The sequence below is a fragment of the Oncorhynchus mykiss genome, chromosome 22 (assembly GCF_013265735.2).
Source record: "Oncorhynchus mykiss isolate Arlee chromosome 22, USDA_OmykA_1.1, whole genome shotgun sequence".
Taxonomy (NCBI): Eukaryota; Metazoa; Chordata; class Actinopteri; order Salmoniformes; family Salmonidae; genus Oncorhynchus; species Oncorhynchus mykiss.
In genome coordinates, this window is record NC_048586.1 from 8,912,148 (window position 1) to 8,934,435 (window position 22,288).

Below are 22,288 nucleotides of genomic sequence, written 5' to 3' on the forward strand. Positions count from 1 at the left end.
TACCACAAATAGTTAAATCTATGGCATTTACAGTGGGAGCAAATTAAGCATAGCGGGTTGAACAAGCAAAGCCAAGCACAAGCTAGCGAGATCCTATTGTATCATATATTTATTTTAGGGAACGCCTCTCTAGAGTGCACAAACAACGCAATTTTTTTTCTACTTAGGCAAAGCGTCACGTCTATAAAACTTACTGCACTGTGTTCGTAACAGATTTGACTTTTGCGAACAGAAAATGTATTGAGATCAGATGTTTCATCAATAAGAAAATTAGCAGACACGGACCAGTTTCTCCTCGTTCCATTTCCCACTACCCGCGACTAGACTTCCTCTCACTACCATATTTGGTGGTGAGAAACCGTTGTAAACGGATGCTTCAGCTTTATAGTCCCTGTGATGTGTCTGGGTTATCCCTTCTGCCTGTGCGAGTACTCTCTTTGATATCATACAGGAAGAGCTATAAATTCTAACAATGGAAAATACAGTACACAGAAACAGGAAGGAGGAGCGTAGGGACATGAACCACATTTCGCTTTATCTGATTGGACGGTCTTGACGAAAAGGGCGGTTCTTCTGCAGATTCATTGGGAAGTGAAAGCCTCAATGTCAAAGAAGCTTGTATCAGCTGTTTCAGACTATTCATCTCAACATCAGCGACGGAGAAAAACAGTCGTCTGCCACCAAACCCTATGAAGATTGAAGGCTTTTACGGATAGGAACTCAAGGGCAGCGTCAAACGGTTTTCAGGTAGCGAGCTAAAGGTACTTAGTTTGTTTTGTAAATAACCCAATGTGTGTGCTGCTGCCTATATTTGGAGACCATATATAGCTCACAGTTGCACAACAAGATGCTAAATTAACTTGTCGATTAGGATGGATACTGAAAAACACCGTATTTACAATGCCATCATCATCATCATGGCACCTGTTGTTTACCTACTGCGAGTGTTGAATTAACTTCCTTATTGAATTAAATGCTTAGCCATACGTGATAGATTCAGGGCCTAGCGTTGTTTAGGCTACTGTATGTGTATGTGGAGGCCAACTGTATGCTGACATTGGATGGTATGCAGGTTGCGTGCATGAAATTCTAGGTCTTCTGTATTTTTTATTAAAAATAAAATAGTATAACTGCAGGCCGCAATTCGGGGCATTCCTGCATGTGCCCTCGGGCATCCCATTGGTTACTGCATGAAGGCCCCCGCCCCCCTGTCGTGTACAGGAGTCCCTCCTGGACTAGCTAGCTAAACTAGCACACAGTGTCATCGTTCCCGCTTACCAAACAAACCCCAGCCGTCATTGTATGAACTGCATGATAACAGTGCCCATATGGATAGCTATATAGCTATGCTTTCTCTCTTGTTGTGATGTGTGTTTTGTCCTGTATTTATTAAAAATAAAAAAAATCCCAAGCCCGTCACCGCAGGAGGTATTTTGCCTTTTGGTGGGCCATCATTGTAAATCATATTTTGTTCTTAACTGACTTGCCTAGTTAAATAAAGGTTCAATAAATAAAAGCTAGCAACTGTTGTTGCCCCCGCGTTTTCTTCTGTGGGATTTATAAGCAGTTGGCATCCAACTTTATGGTGCATTACCGCCACCTACTGTACTGAAATGCCCCTGCCTCCCGCCTATATACCAGAGTCATAGCTTAAAAATGGACCAATAGAAGTATTTAGAGGGTTCCTGCAAATGCAGGAATGCCCACATGCAGGAACTCCCCGAATTTCAGGCTGCAGTTCCACCCTTCTCTTTTTAAACAGAGGTGATTTAGGAAAAGTCAACACCTCTCCCGCCCTCTCTCTTCACAGGAAATATGAACTCCCTACCAGGCAGGAGTGTGTCGCTGTGCAGACGCATGACAGCGGGCTCTATGAGGGTCCTCGCGGGCACAACAGGCCATCCTGATACCGTGGCCCGTGCGACCTGCCTCGAGGCTGTCAGAGTGTGCCACTCGGGTTCGAGCCGCAAGGGCAGCGTCAGCACCAAGAAGCGTGGCTATGACATCACCAGAAACCCCCACCTGAACAAGGTAAATCCCTAGACCACCACAGACAGTGCAGTGCCATCAGATGAAAAGCCACTGCACTCATTTAGACAATTGAGATTATATGTTGCGATGTTAAACAGTGTGTGTGGCTAGATACTTTAGGATTTTGTAAATTAGGCCCTTTCTGTACTCCCCCAGTGTCAGATGAACTCGTGGATACAATTTTTATGTCTCTGTCTCCAGTATGAAGGAAGTTGGAGGTATTCTTGCGAACCAATGCTAACAAGCGTTCGTGCAATGACTGGATGTCTATGGGTACAGTCATTGCGCAAACGCTAGTTAGCATTGGCTCGCAAAACTACCTGTAAGTATCAGGTCAGTCAAAGTTCCCATTGATAAGAGAGCTTTAGGTAAAGGGGGTGTGACTGTCTGGTTTGGAACATTATAGTAACATAGATATAAAGGGTGAAGAGTGAAATGCAAGTATGGTTCTGTTTCTGATACTGATATTGTTTGCCCCTGCAGATGTAGGTTAAATTGGGCCTTGGGATCTCTATAGCCTCTCTATAGCCCGATCCAAAACGAGCCATGTTACACCCCTCTTCAGGTTATTCTAGGTCATCGTGTTGATGCCAATGAGACTGGACTGGACAGGAATTGTCCATTGTTATAACTGCTGTTCTGCACTTTCTATGTGAGGAAACATGATTCAAAAACACACAAAAAAACACTGATGGCCTTTTTTGTACACCAGACATTTTCATATTATAGGGTATAGGTGTTTTTAGTCTGCTCTTTGCATTACCCAACTCTCTCTATCTATCTATGAAAGTGTAATTGCCGTGGCTAGTCAGCTGTGCTTCCTTGATGGCTTTACTTTCGGGCTTCTAACTGCTGCTCTATCTCACAGGTGTGTGTGTGTGTCAGATTATGTATGTGTGCGAATAATGTATTTCCATCTTGTGGTTGAATTACTTATGTATTTGTTGCACTTAATTTAAATGTTTGTGAATGTTTTTTTAATTTTATTTAACCTTTATTTAACAAGTTCTCATTTACAACTGCGACCTGGCCAAGATAAAGCAAAGCAGTGTGACACAAACAACAACACAGAGTTACACATGGAATAAACAAGCATAGTCAATAATACAATAGAAAAAGTCTATATACAGTGTGCAAATGAGGTAAGGCAATAAATAGACCATAGTGGTGAAATAATTACAATTTAGCAATTAAACACTGGAGTAATAGATGTGCAGAAGATGAATGTGCAAGTAGAGATACTGGGGTGCAAAGGAGCAAAATAAATAACAGTATGGGGATGAGGTAGTTAGATGGGCTGTTTACAGATGGGCTATGTGCAGTGATCTGTGAGTTGCTCTGACAGCTGGTGCTTAAAGCTAGTGAGGGAGATGTGAGTCTCCAGCTTCAGTGATTTTTGCAGTTCATTCCAGTCATTGGCAGCAGAGAACTGGAAGGAAAGGCGGCCAAAGGAGCAATTGGCTTTGGGGGTGACCAGTGAAAAATACCTGCTGGAGAGCGTGCTACGGGTGGGTGCTGCTATGGTGACCAGTGAGCTGAGATAAGGCGGGGCTTTACCTAGCAAAGACTTGTAAGTTGTAGAAAGGGACCAATACATGACCTTTCATCCTCCAGACTACTGTTCCAAAGTCTGCTCTCAATTATGACCATTAATCTCTAACACAGTCCCATTCACCCCTCATCATATTGAAGGACATTTTATATCACCAGTTATTAAAGCGTTTTAACAATCACACCATCAAACAGTTCTTAGGTTCTCACGAGTTCATCTGACTCAGGGGAAAAATCCCCATTAACATCACATACAGTGCCTTGCGAAAGTATTCGGCCCCCTTGAACTTTGCGACCTTCTGCCACATTTCAGGCTTCAAACATAAAGATATAAAACTGTATTTTTTTGTGAAGAATCAACAACAAGTGGGACACAATCATGAAGTGGAACGACATTTATTGGATATTTCAAACTTTTTTAACAAATCAAAAACTGAAAAATTGGGCGTGCAAAATTATTCAGCCCCTTTACTTTCAGTGCAGCAAACTCTCTCCAGAAGTTCAGTGAGGATCTCTGAATGATCCAATGTTGACCTAAATGACTAATGATGATAAATACAATCCACCTGTGTGTAATCAAGTCTCCGTATAAATGCACCTGCACTGTGATAGTCTCAGAGGTCCGCGACAGGGCTGGTTTTCTTTTTGGAATCCGTGATTGACTGTAGACCCTGCCACATACCTCTTGTGTCTGAGCTGTTGAATTGAGACTACTTTGTCTCTATACTGACGCTTAGCTTGTTTGATTGCCTTGTGGAGGGAATAGCTACACTGTTTGTATTCGGTCATGTTTCCGGTCACCTTGCCCTGGTTAAAAGCAGTGGTTCGCGCTTTCAGTTTCGCGCGAAGGCTGCCATCAATCCACGGTTTCTGGTTTGGGAATGTTTTAATCGTTGCTGTGGGTATAACATCGTCAATGCACTTTCTAATGAACTCGCTCACCGAATCAACGTATTCGTCAATATTGTTGTTGGATGCAATGCGGAACATATCACGTGATCGAAGCAGTCTTGAAGCGTGGAATCAGATTGGTCAGACCAGCGTTGAACAGACCTGAGCGCGGGAGCTTCTTGTTTTAGTCTCTGTCTGTAGGCTGGAAGCAACAAAATGGAGTCGTGGTCAGCTTTTCCGAAAGGAGGGCGTGGGAGGGCCTTATATGCATCGCGGAAGTTAGAATAACAATGATCCAGGGTTTTACCAGCCCTGGTTGCGCAATCGATATGCTGATAGAATTTAGGGAGTCTTGTTTTCAGATTAGCCTTGTTAAAATCCCCAGCTACAATGAATGCAGCCTCAGGATATGTGGTTACATAGAGTCAAAAAGTTCGTTCAGGGCCATCGTCGTGTCTGCTTGGGGGGGAATATATACGGCTGTGATTATAATCGAAGAGAATTTCCTTGGTAGATAATGCGGTCGACATTTGATTGTGAGGAATTCTAAGTCAGGTGAACAGAAGGACTTGAGATCCTGTATGTTGTTATGATCACACCACGTCTCGTTAATCATAAGGCATACCCCCCCCCCCGCCCCTCTTCTTACCAGAAAGATGCTTGTTTCTGTCGGCGTGATGCGTGAAGAAACCAGCTGACTGCACCGACTCCGATAGAGTCTCTCGAGTGAGCCATGTTTCGGTGAAGCAAAGAACGTTAGTCTCTGATGTCTCTCTGAAATGCTACCCTTGCTCGGATTTCATCAACCTTGTTGTCAAGAGACTGGACATTGGCGAGTAGTATGCTAGGGAGTGGTGCGCGATGTGCCCATCTCCGGAGCCTGACCAGAAGACCGCTTCGTTTGCCCCTTTTACGGCGTCGTTGTTTTGTGTCGCCGGCTGGGATCCGATCCATTGTCCTGGGTGGAAGGCAGAACACAGGATCCGCTTCGGGAAAGTCATATTCTTGGTCGTACTGATGGTGAGTTGACTTTGCTCTTATATCCAGTAGTTCCTCCCGACTGTATGTAAGAAAACCTAAGATTACCTGGGGTACCAATGTAAGAAATAACACGTAAAAAAACTAAATACTGCATAGTTTCCTAGGAACGCGAAGCGAGGCGGCCATCTTTGTCGGCGCCGGGGTTGTGCTTTCACCAGACACTGGGAGATGAATTCACCTTTCAGCAGGACATTAACCAAAAACACATGGCCAAATCTACACTGGAGTTGCTTACCAAGAAGACAGTGAATGTTCCTGAGTGGTAGACTTAAATCTATTTGAAAATCTATAGTAAGACCTGACAATGGTTGTCTTGCAATGATCGACAACCAATTTGACAGAGCTTGAAGAATTTTGACAAGAATAATGTGCCAATGTTACACAATCCAGGTGTGGAAAGCAGTTAGAGACTTACCCAGAAAGACTCAGCTGTAATCGCTGCCGGAGGGGTTTCTACAAAGTATTGACTTGGGGGTGTGAATACTTATGCAAATGAAATATTTCACAATTTTCAATAAATTAACAAAAATGTCTAAAAACATCTTTTCACTTTGTCATTATGGGGTATTGTGTGTAGATGGGTGAGAAAATATATTTAATACATTTTGAATTAATGCTGTAACATAACAAAATGACATAAGTCAAGGGGTATGAATACTTTCTTAAGGCACAGTATATATTTTTTCATAATATAATCTTTGAGTACTAACAATCACCAAAATAAAAGCTAGACAGTCAGGGTGATTTGAAAATTCCAAAAAGAATACGGCATTAGCCATGGCAAAATGCATGGAATTGCAGGAAATTAACCTTAGAACTACAACATTTTATCTCCGCTCCATGGCAGAATATGTAGACTAGCAGGACATTTGTTTTAAAATTGCAACATTTTCTTTCAGCTCCATGTCAAAATGTACAGAATTGCAGCAAATCTGCTTTAAAACTGCAAAAAATTATCTGAACTTTATGGATAAATTAGTACAATGCACAAAATTGGCTTAAAAAGTCAAAGATTTCTCTACACCGCCAAGATGGGGGGCCTCTAAAATGTTCTCTTAAATTCAGCTGCACCGATGGGCTGACGACGCAGATTGCAACGCCCCCTGCCACGCCCACCAACTAAGCCCCTTTTTGATCCAGAAACCCGTGTGTCACTGTGATTGACATATTAACAGCTGTTTATTATTAATGGACCAAACCCCAGGTGCGAGTGTTACATTAGGCTATCATAACTTTACATATTGACACTACAATAGTAGCACATTTACAGTAGCAAGTTCCTGAACATTTGATTTATTTCCATGACGAGCCTCTTGCTTTCTGAAGAATTCTTTCCATTTGAAGAAAGAAAGAAGAGCTAGAGCGAACGAGTGTGTGAGAAAGAGGGAACGCCAGAATACTGACATGACAGAGTAGTGGCACTAAGCACAACCAGACCACAAAGTTGGGGTCCGGTCAGCCCCCTGAGCAACTATATGAATTTCCCTACATGCAATAGGCCTAAAAAAAAAAGGAATGCTCAAGACATGATCAGAACCACAACACAGCTAAAGCTCTAAAGCTTCTCTATTGAAGACAATACTTGTAAAGGCCTGATAACTGGGTGTTTATGTGAACAAGAGCTAGCTAGATCAATGCTAGCTATACCAATGCTACAACATTGGATGGTGTCTGTTACACAGCGCTATCGTTGACCCTTTATGTTGGATGTGTGCGTCTCCACCCCCCTGCAGGGCATGGCCTTCACCCTACAGGAGCGCCTGCAGCTGGGCATCCACGGCCTGCTGCCCCCCGTCTACCTTTCCCAGGATGTCCAGGTGCTCCGTATCATGAAGAGCTATGAGGGCCGCAACCCCCTCGACAAGTGAGCGCGTACACACACTCACTCAGATGCAAATAAAACACACACAACACACATACTGTATGATGGCTAAAAATACACAAATACAGTAGCTTTAATCTCCCTCATCACTTACTGGTCTTTGTTTCACCTTGTTCTGCTTTCTTTCTCTCTCCCCACTTCTCTCTCTATTTCTCCCCCCATTTTCTTTCTCTTTCTCTCTGTCTGTCTGCCTCTCTCTTTCTGTCTCTCTCTTTCTCTCTGTCCCCTTCTCTCTCTCTTTCTTTCTCTCTCTCTCTCTCCCTGAATCTCTCTTTCCCTCTCTCTCTGTCTCTCTCTCCCCCCATTTTCTCTCCATTTCTCTCTCTTAGGTACATCTTGCTGATGACTCTGCAGGACAGGAATGAGAAGTTGTTTTACCGCCTGCTGACGTCTGATGTAGAGGAGTTCATGCCCATTGTCTATACCCCCACTGTAGGGCTGGCCTGCCAACAGTATGGACTGGCCTTCAGGAGACCACGGTAGACATGAAACACACACACACATACATGCACGCACGCACGCACACACACCCACGCACGCACGCACACACACCCAGTGAATTGTTGTGTGATGATAGTGGTTCTGAAGTGTTAGCATGTATCCCACAGAGGTCTCTTCATCACCATCCATGATAAAGGCCACATCGCCACCATGCTCAACTCCTGGCCTGAGGAGAACATCAAGGTAAGGAGTGCCTAACACACACACTTTACTCCATGGTACAGGATATGGACATAAGGGTGTAAACAATTTTCACCATGTGAACCAAACCGTGTGTGTGTATCCCCAGGCCATTGTGGTGACAGACGGAGAGCGTATCCTGGGTCTGGGCGACCTGGGCAGTTACGGCATGGGCATCCCAGTGGGTAAACTGGCCCTGTACACTGCCTGCGGAGGAGTGCCACCCCAGCAGTGTCTACCAGTCCTGCTGGACGTAGGCACCGACAACCAGGTACTTCTACCGGGAGTTTTTCAGGACCCTGTCTTTCAAAGATAATTTGTAAAAATCCAAATTACTTCACAGATCTTCATTGTAAAGGGTTTAAACACGGTTTCCCATGCTTGTTCAATGAACCATAAACAATTAATGAATATGCACCTGTGGAACGGTCGTTAAGACACTAATAGCTTACAGACGGTAGGCAATTAAGGTTACAGCTATGAAAACCCAGGACACTAAAGAGGCCTTTCTACTGACTCTGAAAAACACCAAAAGAAAAATGCCCAGGGTCCCTGCTCATCTGTGGGAACGTGCCTTAGGCATGCTGCAAGGAGGCATGAGGACTGCAGATGTGGCCAGGGCAATAAATTGCAATGTCCGTATTGTGAGATGCCTAAGACAGCGCTGCAGGGAGACAGGACGGACAGCTGATCGTCCTCACAGTGGCAGACCACGTGTAACAACACCTGCACAGGATCGGTACATCCAAACATCACACCAGTGGGACAGGTACAGGATGACAACAACTGTCCGAGTTACACCAGGAAAGCACAATCACTCCATCAGTGCTCAGGCTGTCCTGAGGCCAGTTGTAAGGCAGTCCTCACCAGACATCACCGGCAACAATGTCGCCTATGGGCACAAACCCACCATCACTGGACCAGACAGAACAGGCAAAAAGTGCTCTTCACTGACAAGTCACAGTTTTGCCTCACCAGGGGTGATGGTCAGATCGAAGGAATGAACTTTACACTGAGGCCTGTACTCTGGAGCGGGATTGATTTGGAGGTGGGGAGGGTCCGTCATGGTCTGGGGCGGTGTGTCACAGCATCATCGGACTGAGCTTGTTGTCATTGCAAGCAATCTCAACGCTGTGCATTACAGGGAAGCCATCCTCCTCACTCATGTGGTACCCTTCCTGCAGGCTCATCCTGACATGACCCTCCAGCATGACAATGCCACCAGCCATACTGCTCGTTCTGTGTGTGAGTTCCTGCAAGACAGGAATGTCAGTGTTCTGCCATGGCCAGCAAAGAGCCCGGATCTCAATCCAATTGAGCATGTCTGGGACCTGTTGGATCGGCGGGTGAGGGCTAGGGCCATTCCCCCCCAGAAATGTCCAGGAACTTACAGGTGCCTTGGTGGAAGAGTGGGGTAACATCTCACAGCAAGAACGGGCAAATCTGGTGCAGTCCGTGAGGAGGAGATGCACTGCAGTACTTAATGCAGCTGGTGGCCACACCAGATACTGAAAGTAACTTTTCACTCCCCCCCCCCTCCCCTTTGTTCAGGGACACATTATTCAATTTCTGTTAGTCACATGTCTGTGGAACTTGTTCAGTTTATGTCTCAGTTATTGAATCTTATGTTCTTAGCAAACTTAACATGTGTTAATATTTGTGAGTTTATATCTTACCTAGTGAACTAAATATGCTGCTGGTAGTTGTATGGCAGTGAGATCTAAGTAGGGCTAAGGTAAGAATACAATAATTTTAGGACTCACCAAGATTGCATAACAGTGTTGTTCAATTCCAAATGGACCCCTAGCCCCTCCTGTAGATCTGAAGGAGTTGGACAGGTGCTAGATGATGATTTGGAATTCAGGGCTCCACTATCACTTAGTTACTTCCCTTATTTCCCGGAGGCTCTCGTCATAGAGCTTGAGGGTGAAATGTTATTTTTGATCAGGCACTCCTGGAAGACCCCCTGTACATCGGCCTGAAGCACAAGAGGATCAGAGGAAAGGAGTACGATGACCTCATCGATGAGTTCATGCAGGCAGTTACTGACAAGTAGGTAGTGTGTGTGTGTGTGTGTGTGTGTGTGTGTGTGTGTGTGTGTGTGTGTGTGTGTGTGTGTGTGTGTGTGTGTGTGTGTGTGTGTAATTTGACTGACTGTTCACTGCTCCACGGAATGCAGGTATGGAATGAACTGCCTGATCCAGTTTGAGGACTTTGCCAACTCCAACGCCTTCCGCCTCCTCAACAAATACCGCAACCGTTACTGCACCTTCAACGACGACATCCAAGGTAACTTGTTCTCTTTTTCCCTGTCAAATCTACTCGCACTCCATACGCCTTATTTGCTGTATGGATGACTGATGCCCTCCTGTTTGTATGGATGACTGAAGCCCTCCTGTGGTCTTAGTCAGAGACGCATAATAGAGTTTTGTGTACTGTTGAAAGATGGATGTGCAAAACCATTCTGACTTCTGAGAACAACCGTATAACCCATCCCTTGTTTCTCACCCTCTCTCTTATTTCTCCTGTGCTTGTCTCTTTCTCTCCCTGTCTCACTCACTCTCTCCCAGGCACAGCCTCAGTAGCAGTAGCTGGGGTCTTGGCTGCTCTGAAGATCACCAAGAACAAACTGTCAGACCACACCTTTGTGTTCCAGGGGGCTGGGGAGGTAAGAGGACAAACGCGCTGATCTGTGTTCATTATAAACACCAAAATATGTAGATTTTTTGGGGGGAAACCTCACTCTCTTGAATCAAGCCTTGAAAGATAACACAAGCATGCAGATGAAATGGCTTGAAAATCATCATGTTGCATGGCAGTGATTGGGTAGATTGCTTAGTAGCAGGATTCATCATGGAACTGTCTTTTTTACAATGATGTCATACTTGAGTAATAGTAAAGATACCTTAATAGAAAATGACTCAAATGTAAATGTAATTGCAAAAATATTTTTAGAAGTATCAAAAGTATGTTATTTCAAATTCCTTATGTTAAGCAGACCAGATGGCATCGTTTTTACAAAAACATTATTTTTTACTGATAGCCAGGGGCACTAACACATAATTTACAAACGAAGCATGTGAGTCCGCAAGATCAGAGGCTGACCAGGGATTTCTCTTGAAAAGTCTCTGAATTTGACCATTTTCATGTCCTGCTAAGTAATAAAAACGTAATAAGTACTTTTGGGTATCAGGGAAATGTATGGAGTTAAAAGAACATTATCTTCTTTCGGAATGTAGTAAGTGAAGTAAGTCGTCAAAAATATAAATACCCCCAAAACGACATAAGGAGAACTTTTAAGTATTTTCATTTAAGGACTTTACCACTGCTTTTTTTTATTACCCAGGCTGCACTGGGCATTGCCCACTTGCTAATCATGGCCATGGCGAAGGAGGGGGTGTCGGCCACGGAAGCCGCAAAGAAGATCTGGATGGTCGACTCCAGGGGCCTCATCGTCAAGGTAACAGAAATGCCATATTATCATAGCTAACCTCCTAATACACTTGAATAGCTTCAAAAACGTTGATCTAATCAGCCTTCTCCTGAGCTGTCCACCAAGACATTGGTCGTGTTCAGTAGGATGCAATGTTACAGAATTTTCAGATAGAAAGATGTAGATCAGTTATGCTGCACTGTCATGTAGAATAGGGAATAATGTCAGTCAGTTCTATGGGTAACGTTCAGAACGTTACAGCCTCCTGAACGGGATCCAGTTGTATGTCAGACTGACTGATGTTACCATGGTGTGACCCACAGGGCAGAGGAAACCTGAACCATGAGAAGGAGGAGTTTGCCCACGACCACGCCCACATCAAGACCCTGGAGGAGGTGGTGCACACCGTCAAGCCCACCGCCCTCATCGGTCAGTTGCCATGATCACATATTGTCTCACCAGTGTAACTAAGGCTCATCTGTCATGTACATAATGTTTCTTTAGAAACAGACCAATAATGGACACTGGACAGAAACTCAACATTGCAGAGCATCTCAGGAAGATATGCATGTTTTGTTCTCACACTCAGTACTCTTTTCTTCTCCTGTGTGCAGGAGTGGCGGCCATTGGAGGGGCGTTTACTGAGAAGATCATCAAGGACATGGCGTCCTTCAACGAGAGGCCCATCATCTTCGCCCTGAGTAACCCCACCAGCAAGGCAGAGTGCACCGCCGAGCAGTGCTACCAACTCACCGAGGTACTGAAACTCTGATCCTAACCTAGAGAATAGACATTCACTCACTGTTCCCTTGTTTGAGTGCCAATCAATGTACGCTTACTAAATATCCTTGCTGTCATAGAAATAGAATGATCTGAAATAGAATTAAGGCTCTCTTTTTTTTACTCTCTCTCTCACTTTGTCGCTCGCTCTTGTTCTCATTTTCTTCCTCTGTCCCAGGGGCGGGGCATCTTTGCCAGTGGCAGCCCCTTTAATAAGGTGACCCTGGCTGACGGGCGCTCCTTCATCCCCGGTCAGGGGAACAACGCCTACGTGTTCCCTGGCGTGGCATTGGGGGTCATCGCCTGTGGGGTGCGCCAAATCTCGGACGACATCTTCCTCACCACAGCCGAGGTAACTGTTTTGCCTTAATTTTACATTTTCATTTTCAAAGAAAGACGTACACTCTTTACCTCTGCTGTTTGGGAATGTTTGTATGTAATGCTTATCAATCCAATGATCTAATACTATTGTTCAAGTTGAATAATATAATATTAGTTTCAATTTCAACATTTTTCTGTCCACTCGTAAAATATCATTTTAACTGTTTCAATTTCTAATTTTTCTACCATGTATTTTAATATTATTTTTCCAATTTACCTTGTATTTTTTAAAAAATGAAAGTAGAAATATTGGTGTGGTTAGGAAAACTGGGCGATTTCTAAATATGTGGTTAAAGTGCACTATTACAGTGTGCAGGGAGACACATCCAAAATGCTAAATATCTTACACACACCACTGCAGTGGGTAAAGGCGAGTGCTGTGAGTCACAAACTGTGGCCCTTTGGAGGCAAGGTTTGGCGCACATGTAACCAGTGTCACTGTGCGCGCACACACACACACACACACACACACCAAGTTTCCCCCTGGCTACTTCAGACTTATAGGCATATACTTTATTAAAATGGTCATGATGCGTTATGAGCACAACTAAATTAAGAAACTTTTGTCACTGACTGCGAAGAGACCTAGGACTCCATGTCAGTCTGCCCTCCGAATTCACTGCAACGTTCTGCTGCGTAGCCTAGGCGAACACCTCGTAAAGCCTACAGTAGCTTAGAAAATCTTAACAGTGAGGCCTAAATGATGAAAGAGACATTGGTCCCAAAAAATTGGTGCGTAATTTCAACTAATGACCGTATCCATGGTGCTTAACTAACAGTAGTTCCCCCTTATGGCAACTATCCTTCTAACGACTGCATGCTAATTATCTTGGGATCCTGGAGACCAGGAGCTATGAGTGTGTATGTGTCACATGTCGAGCTGCCCTCCACATTTGTACAACACCACTATTTTGCAGCCCATACTAAACTTTCAGCAGCCCACTAGATTGAGTAACCCATAACCTGTAGGTTATAGTGGGTTACAGTGGGCAAGTGAAAGTAAATTAGACCATAGCATATTGGCATTATATGCCTATCCAATGGCTGCGGGAGGAGTGAAGCAGGGATTTTATGGAAACGTGTCTGTGGGAGGAAAGGCAACTCAAGGAGCATATAGAAGCTCTTTGAATATACAGTGCATTTGGAAAGTATTCAGACCCTTTCCCTTTTCCATATTTTGATACAGTACAGCCTTATTCATCAATCTAAACAATGCCATGACTCTCCTGACAGTGGATCAAAGGACCCATCAGCTAGGCAAATGAACTGTTTTGAAATTACAGGACTTTTTGTACATAGTCCCCCCCATTTTAGAGGACCAATAGTATTGGTACAAATGCACTTCTTTACATCAAGCTTGTAACTCTACAAACTTGTTGAATGCATTTTCTGTTTGTTTTGGTTGCGTTTCAGATTATTTTGTGCCCAATAGAAATGACTGGTAAATACGGTATTGTCATTTTGGAGTCACTTTTATTGTAAATAAGAATGTAATATGTTTCTAAACACTTCTACATTCATGTGGATGCTACCATGATTACGAATAATTCTGAATGAATCGTGAATAATGATGAATGAGAAAGTTGGAGGTATAAATATCATACCCCCCCCAAAAAAAATGCTAACCTCCCCTGTTATTGTAATGGATAGAAGTTAGCATCTTGGGGGCATGATATGCGTGTCAAACTTTCTCACTCATGATTATTCAGGATTATCCATAATCATGGTAGCATCCACATGAATGTAGAAGTGTTTAGAAGCAGTCTGCACTTTAACCTCAGTCATTGTATAATTTCAAGTCCAAAGTGGTAGAGCACAGAGCCCTCCATTTCTTTACTTCTGTTTCTCTCTCTCTCAGGCGATAGCTGACATGGTAACGGAGGAGCACCTGGCCGAGGGAAGACTCTACCCTCCACTCAACGGCATCAGAGAAGTGTCCTTTAAGATCGCTGTCAAGGTTAGAGACTGACTCCACCCCACAAAACCATCAATACCAGCATTACATTCCCACATCAACACAGATTTGTTACTGCAGAGAAAGACACATTCTCCATGTCAATACATTAGTGTTCTGTGTAACTAATTTATATTTTTCTCTACCCATCTCTCAGGTGGTTGACTATGCGTACAGACACAAAATTGCCTCCCTGTACCCGGAGCCCAAGGACAAGGAGGCGTTTGTGCTCTCCCATGTCTACAGCCCCGACTATGACTCCTTCGTCCAGGACACCTACGACTGGCCCCAGGACGCCATGAAAGTCCAGGACGTGTGAACTCCATCAGCCACCTCTCTTTCTATCCCCAACGTTCGATCCCTCAGTACAGCACAAGGGAGCTACACATATCAGACATGCGCTACCGCCTCTCCAGATTTCGCATAATTTCACCAATCATCACTCAACAGTCGCGTTCCCCTGCTCAGACGTTGCATGCATCAACCAATGGTTGCATTCCACGGCATCGACAGTGCCTTCCGGCACCAGATTGCTATAACATATGTGGTTTACTCATACATAAAATACCTATCCAGGCGTCCAGATCTGGCATGTGTCCTCAACGCCTGGGCAGAGGAACGCGCCCAAAGCCTTCTGCAGCTAGGTCATCAAGACGAGACACTCCATTGCCTCTAGACACTCCCCAGTTCCCATAGAATGTAATACATAGGATGTACATCTGTAGGAGATTACAAATGGTTAACCAGCAGAAATATAATTTAAGGGGTATTTTTCTGAAGTTTCAGTCATTTCATTTGATGTCCCCCTTGACTTTTGTAATTGCTTTGTTTACCATATATATATATTTGTGTCCATATCATCAAATTGCCAGGTTAGTGCCACGACGTTTCATGTGTAACTTGAGGGAACCCTATCAGTTCTATACATTCTATATTCTATTTTGAGATTATTTATTTGTGATTGATACAGAATCTGGAGACAGACTGTTCTGTGTCACCAAACCCCTAATAACACACTCCGTTGAGCATGTTTGGACTAGCTTTAATAACTAATAGGCAGAAATGGCATATTCCCGAAAGGTCTCTGTCATCTATTGTAGGTTGCATCTCAATAGTTTTACCTTGCTTCCTTTGCTTGGAAAAGTGGATGGGTGAATCCCTTATCGCCTTTACCTGTCCATTGTTTTCAAATTAGTCTCGATAATAGTGCCGGCCTCCGTTTGACCTCCTGACCTCACATGTAATATCCTGCAGATACTCGTCTTTAGTTGGAGGATTCTATCAGCTATTAGCAAAGAATATGTACACGCTGGTTCACACTGCAGTATCATTGATTTTAAAGCACAACTCCAATATATTATTAACTGACAATTTCTTGCTCCCTGTTGTCACTTCATACTTTAGGCTACACTCCTGCCAAAGCCTGGGTTACAAGAGGACCAGTTAGATAACCTATAGAATTTAAAATAGGACACCCTGTTCATCTTGTATTTTTATTCTAGACTTCCCTGTTGATGCGTGTCAGAGTTTTAACGAGATGACTAGCTACATTTTTATCCCCGACATCATTACCATTAGGAACTGACTTTTACATTTGAGTAATTTAGCAGACACTCTTATCTCACTTACAGTAGTGAGTGGAATTTTTTATATTTTCTTCGTACTCGTCGGAATTGAACCCACGAACCTGGCGTTGCAAGCGCCGGGCTCTACCAACTGAGCCACAAGGGACTTCAGGTTTGTGCGGTGCCCGACGTTTGTGTACATGATAGAGGAAGCTTTAATAAACACTAGTGTACCACTAGCCCATGCATAGACGCTAACTACCTTTAGCATCTATTCATGACGGTAACTTCTGGCCGGGGGAGTTTTGTTAAGAGCACCGACGCTTGTTCTGAACGTTAACACAAATCGCTTGCGGTATGATTTTGGAAACATGGAAAGTAGCTTTCATATTGGCAATTTTTCTTCTAAAAACAAAAAGGTTAAATTACTACACCTTTTATAGCGTTGGTGTTCCCACACGGCCATTTCTTCATGTTGCAGCGCTTGTTTACAGAAGACCACCTGTGCTTATTAGCTATCTATCGTGCACGAGCACCTGTGTAAGCATAACTGGAGAGGAAGTGTAGTTCGTCAACGGTAGGCATACATTTGTATGGATGTCTGCAAACCTGCTTCAGTAAGTTCATCTTTTTTATTTGGTAAGATTCTTACTCGCTAATATGAAAGATAGGTTCCATATGTTTCCAAAACCGTATCGCAACGATGATGATTGACGTTTCTAAACATTAAAACAGAGCGTCGAGTTATAGTTCACATGTTCCCACCAATAAGCAGTGCTTATAGCTGAGAATGCCTTGGGTTCTCGAGAGCAAGAGTAGCGCCCAAAATAATTACATATGTGATTGCCTCTTTGGGTATGCTTTTTTAATAATGGAGGGGTTGTATCTTTTTGTGTGTGTAGTTTTGTATAAAGCGTTGCCTGTTTCGGTTTAGGTGTTTTTGCCAAAGGTAATGACAGACATGGTAAATGTTATATTTTCTTTTCCCCCAGAGAATATTGTGCTCTGCTTAGGCGTGATGCACCACAGAAGGAATTCTATTTGGGGTTCAAGGAAAAATGTATGTTTTGAAGGGAATAAAAAAAAAGGCACTAAGTGAATATTGTTAGCAAAACTACTGAGTGTTTTGTTGAGGATTAACACATTTTGTGTCATGCAGCTGATGTAGCATGTGTCCTTCCACACGTTGGTTTCTCCACTGTAGCTGGAGTCTCTTAAACTGCAGACATCGCTGCAGCCCTGAGCACTGGTATATCAGCAGGCAACAGCCAGCCCTGAAACAAGAGGAACAACACTTTTTATAGGCCTTATTCATTGAAAGACAGGAAGAGTAACTAGAAGGGCAACTCTTTACATTTTATATAGGCCTTATTATTCCAGGATCACTTGAATAACCGTGACTAAGGGATGTTCTTAAGCGCAACACAGAGTGCCTGGATACAGCCCTCAGCCATGGAACATTGGCCATATAGCACAAAACCCAGAGGTGCTTTATTGCTATTATAAACTGGTTACCAACGTAATTAGAACAGTAAAAATAAACGTTTTGCTGTCAGCAAATCAGCATTCAGGGCTTGAACCACCCAGTTTATAATACACATTATATCCGGTTCTCTGAGTCTCTTCGCTTCAATGCTCCACCCCCACGTCTCCCCTTTGCCTATCGTGGCGAAGGATCCGGTGAGTTATCATCCTAGGGGAGGGAAACGATCATTGGTGCTGCTCTCCATCAATCATAACCATTCTTTAGTATATTGCGATGTCATTCATCTCCAAACCCAGAACCAGATCTTGCATGTGCTTGCCATCTACTCGATTTGGTTCTGGGTTCTGATATTTTCAAAACTGTTGAATGGAAGTAGCAGACGAGTACCACTCCCTCTCAAAGCCTCTACCAAAGTCTGTTCCCTTCCCTCCCTCTTTCTTTCACGTTCTGTTGATCATGTCCGTCTCTCTCCTGTGCTCGGTGGCCCGGTGGAGCTGTGCCCCCCTCATCCTCTTGTTGGTGCTGTGGAGCTGGTGCAAATACAGCTCCCTGGCCATCTGCTCCGCTATCGCCTGGGGGGCACAGTCGTACAGGACAAACGGGGTACCCTCCGAGGCCGGCTGCCTGTCAGGCTGAGCTCCTCCAGCTGCAAAGCAAAAAAGGATATATAGACCCTTGCTGAATTCTCTTTCTTTACACCTCTCTCTGAAATTGTGCACTTGCTCCCCCTCACCCACTGCAACTTACACACACACACACACACACACTCGGCTGCTAGCTGAACCTGTCGCAGGCGGTGTTTGAGGTCCTGTGCTTGGTGGGCCTGTATCTGTCTGCTCCGTCTGCTGTCAGCCTGCTCCAGAAGCTCCTGCAGGTACTGCCTCTGCTTGGGCAGCCGCGGGGTCATCAGCGGGCGACCCCGGAAGTTGAACAAGCCCTGGGGAGGAGGCCGTGAAGTTACTATAGATCTCAGTGGAGAAACACATCAAATTAAATAGAAGTATTCACAGGGACTCACATAGAACCTGCTGGGTCTTGAGACAGAACTTTCCCTCGCGGCCTCAGCCACACCCAGGTTAAATGCTGCCACCCTCTGTTCTCCCGGATCAGCTGCTGCTCAGCCGTTCATCACTTGTTCCTGTCCCTCTGTGACTTCCTCAGCTTCCTCACTACTTGACTCAGTAGGTAAAAATAGGGTGAAAAACATCTGTCTATTTTGAACTCTGGAGGTGGTCCCTTCGGGTAATTATTCTACCAGTAATCATGGTTTTGTATTGTTGTATTTCTATAATTGCTGAGGATGTGTGTGTGTGTGTATGTGAGCTTGCCTGTTCCCTCTGCAGGTTTAGCTGATCTCTCTCCTGCTCGTTGTGCAGTAGGATGTTTTCCTCCTGCTCCTCTCGCAGTATCTCCACCCATGTACACCGGTACATTCTGCTGAGCATGGTGCTTGCACAGGAAACACGACTCCTACAGAACACACAACAGCAGTAATGTAACAAGCTTCCCCAAGGATTAGTAACATATTTCAAAGGTAACAGCTGGGCCAGATGACTCTCTCACTCTTCTAGCTCATCTGTTGGACACTGATCCTCTCAGAGTTGATGTCCCTCTACCTGTTCCTCTCTCCTCCACAAAGTTATTGTGCATAAAATATATTGCCTCAGCAACTGTTTGAAGCCATTCAATGGTCCTGATGAATGCAGCCTGTCCCCCTGTTACCTCTCCCATCTCCTCTGCCACCCTCCCGTGCCCCTTTCCGGTGGGGTTGCTAGGCAACAGAAGGGCCTGTTCTGCCTTGTCTCTCTGCTGGCTGGCAGACACCAGACATTTACTGATGTCCAGCCCCTGGAACCACAAACACACACATTGACACAGATCAGAACATAGACACACCCACCCCCACACATACAGACGCTGAAGGTGCACCAGAAGTTTGCACACAGCGTTCATCTCATAGAATCTTTTACAAGATAAAAAACACACAAATCTCCAATGTTCTCTCTTATGATATCCAAACCTCTCTAGGATCGTCTACTGATGTCTCATGACCAATTGTGTAGTAGTGTTACAACCAACCAGTTACAAAAGGGCTTTATAAGGAGTAAGTAAAGTTGCACACATTGGAGAGAGTCCAGAGCACCCTGGCAGTGACAAAGTTCCTTTAGAACTTCATCCTGACCCTGGTGATGAGACAAAGTAAAGACGTTACATTTTCAGATGATCTCTGAACCTCAAACAAATTAAATATCTCTCTTCACTTTCAAACTTAACCCATTGCTATAGTCTTGTTGACAGCTATACTGCGTCAGTAACTTAGTCTGTGCAGTGTAGTAGACACAAACACTACTACAACGAGATCCCAATGGGGATCAAAACGTGCCACTTCTTGTGCGTCTCACTAACTAATCACTGTTTTGGGAGCATATCAAAATTGTGGACATCTACTTTTTCCATATGACTTTTGTTTTGTTATCCAGCACCTGAAACAATGATCCCAAATGTCTATACTGTATAATTTCTAGACTATACCATTAGCCCACCCGGGGTGTTGGAAGGAGAGGAGGCCAATGTTGTGGAAGGAAGAGGATGGACCACTGGGTGGAGATGGCCCGGCGCAAGAGGAGCAGTGTCTCCCTCACATACCCCTCCACCTGGTAGCAGTCAAATGGGCTCTCCAACGATAGGGACGTGTAGTTCAGTTAGACCACCGGAACCTCACCTGTGCAAATAGGACACCGACTCTTACTTTTAGGTTTACACACACACACCTGTACACTGTATGTTCCGTAAAACACACCCACACAGGAGAGCAGGGAGTTAAAGAAATATGTGATGTGGGGCCAAACAGCATACAGTAGGTGCGATCAAAAGACAGACCTGCTGGAAGGGCTTTGGCCTGCTTAAGGCTGTGGGAGTAGGCCAGTCTCTCTGACAGCTGGAGGATGGGTCTCTGGATCAGGATGTGTTTGACCATTTTCTGCTGGGAGAATGTGAAGGTGCCCAGCACAGACTCATGGGCCCACTAAATAACACTCACACACCTCTTATTTTCTGATGTGTGTGCAATACTTTGAAAACATCACTTAAAATAGTCTAGTTTTCACTCTTTATCATACATTTATATTATTGCAAAAAGTGTCAGAACCTATTGACAAATGTTGTAAACTTTTACTGAAACTATTGTAATTTGTTCATCTAGCCCTAATATCATGACACAATCATTAGATTATTACAGGATGTGACCTACTGGAATCAAACAAGGTTCAGAATGTCCACTGACTACCCTTCTATATTGCACACCCTTTGGTTTGTCCATTTTCATCTGTCGCTCCGTCACCCTCCTCTCGCCACCGTTGGAAGTTCGTTGTGCGGCCCATCTCGGGGGGCTCTCGTGTGTGGTCTCGCAAGGGGTTGCGTGCGGGGGTTTATCAGGGTGGTGTCCGCCGGGAGGCCGAAGGCGGACCGGTGAGTGGTTGGGTTCGGCGGTTGGCGGCGACTCTGGATGTGTGCCGGGCCCTTCTCACGGATCTCCCCAGCTACGGCGCTTGCCGGCCACGTTTACGCGGGGTCTCCGGCGGGCCGCCTCGGCTGGCGCCTAGCAGCTGAGAGAACTGGTGTGGATCAGGACTAATCCCACAGATGATAGCCTCGCACCATTGGCTCCTCAGCCAAGCACATACACCAAATGTGCTTGGGTGATTTGAGTGCGACCGCAACAGGTGGGTATGCTCCTTTAAATTTCATCAAATTGACATTCGGTGATCCGTGCCCAGTGGGAACTGTCCGATTTATGGGTCTGAAGCAAATCAATGGGTGTCGATGGTACTACTCACATCAGATGTAGGCCTCCCTCCCCAGACAAGCTGGAGATACTAGAGGTCAGGAAGGCCCCAGGGAGAAGGCCCAAGTGAATAGGTGTTTGAGTTACACTGTCCTTTAGGGGAACAGAGCAGGCAATGAATGTAAAATCGTGTGAGATGAAAAAGGACAAACTAAAGGGTGTGCCATGTATAAGGCTAGTCAGTGGATATTCTGAAAGTAGTTTGAGGCTTGTAGGTCACATGACCAGGGAACTATTGAAATGTAAAACAACAAAAGGTTGTGCTACATATAAGTAAGGCTGTCCAATGTGTAGGCCCACTGAGTTTACATTATGAACCTTGTTTGAGGTGTGTGGGTCACATGACCAAGGCACTATTGAATTTCAAAAATTAAAATAAATAATTTTAAATAGTGTGTAGCGTAAACCGACAAAAAAAAGTGTGCAATGTGTGTCTATGCCATCGGATTAGCTAGAACCAGTTTTGAAAGTTTTAGGAGTAATGGTTAAAGAGCTAATGAAATTAGATTTGTCACTATGTTGACGGTCCCTAACTACTGATGGTGGACTTAAGGAAAACTAAAGGCAAATATCTGACCTCGGTCACGTGACCAAATGTTTTCAACATCTGAAGAGGACATCAATGACCTATTAATTGTATTCACTTATGTTACATCGCGCCTCTGTTTACATACACACTCTTATTCCAACAGCATTTTATTTATAAGTTGGTCCTGACCATTTGTTTTAGAGCAAGGACGGCGTTGGGAAAGCGTTCCTCTCTGCTTC

The 22,288-nt window shown here is 44.4% G+C and overlaps 1 protein-coding gene across 2 annotated transcripts; it reads left to right on the forward strand.

Moving 5' to 3' along the window:
- The first annotated feature begins 504 nt into the window (after positions 1-504).
- me3 (malic enzyme 3, NADP(+)-dependent, mitochondrial) lies at positions 505-17,353 on the forward strand. Of its 2 annotated transcripts, none has more exons than XM_021578832.2 (15): positions 505-747; positions 1,811-2,031; positions 7,248-7,378; positions 7,726-7,875; positions 8,005-8,080; positions 8,187-8,348; positions 10,026-10,129; positions 10,257-10,366; positions 10,648-10,745; positions 11,424-11,537; positions 11,834-11,939; positions 12,125-12,267; positions 12,469-12,642; positions 14,530-14,628; positions 14,783-17,353. In XM_021578832.2, the coding sequence occupies exons 2-15, from the start codon at positions 1,816-1,818 to the stop codon at positions 14,942-14,944; spliced, it is 1,845 nt and encodes a 614-aa protein (XP_021434507.1). In that variant the 5' UTR covers positions 505-747; positions 1,811-1,815; the 3' UTR covers positions 14,945-17,353. The 2 variants fall into 2 exon arrangements, with proteins under 2 accessions (XP_021434507.1, XP_021434506.1); XM_021578831.2 differs by having other exon boundaries at positions 506-761.
- The last annotated feature ends 4,935 nt before the right edge of the window (positions 17,354-22,288 follow it).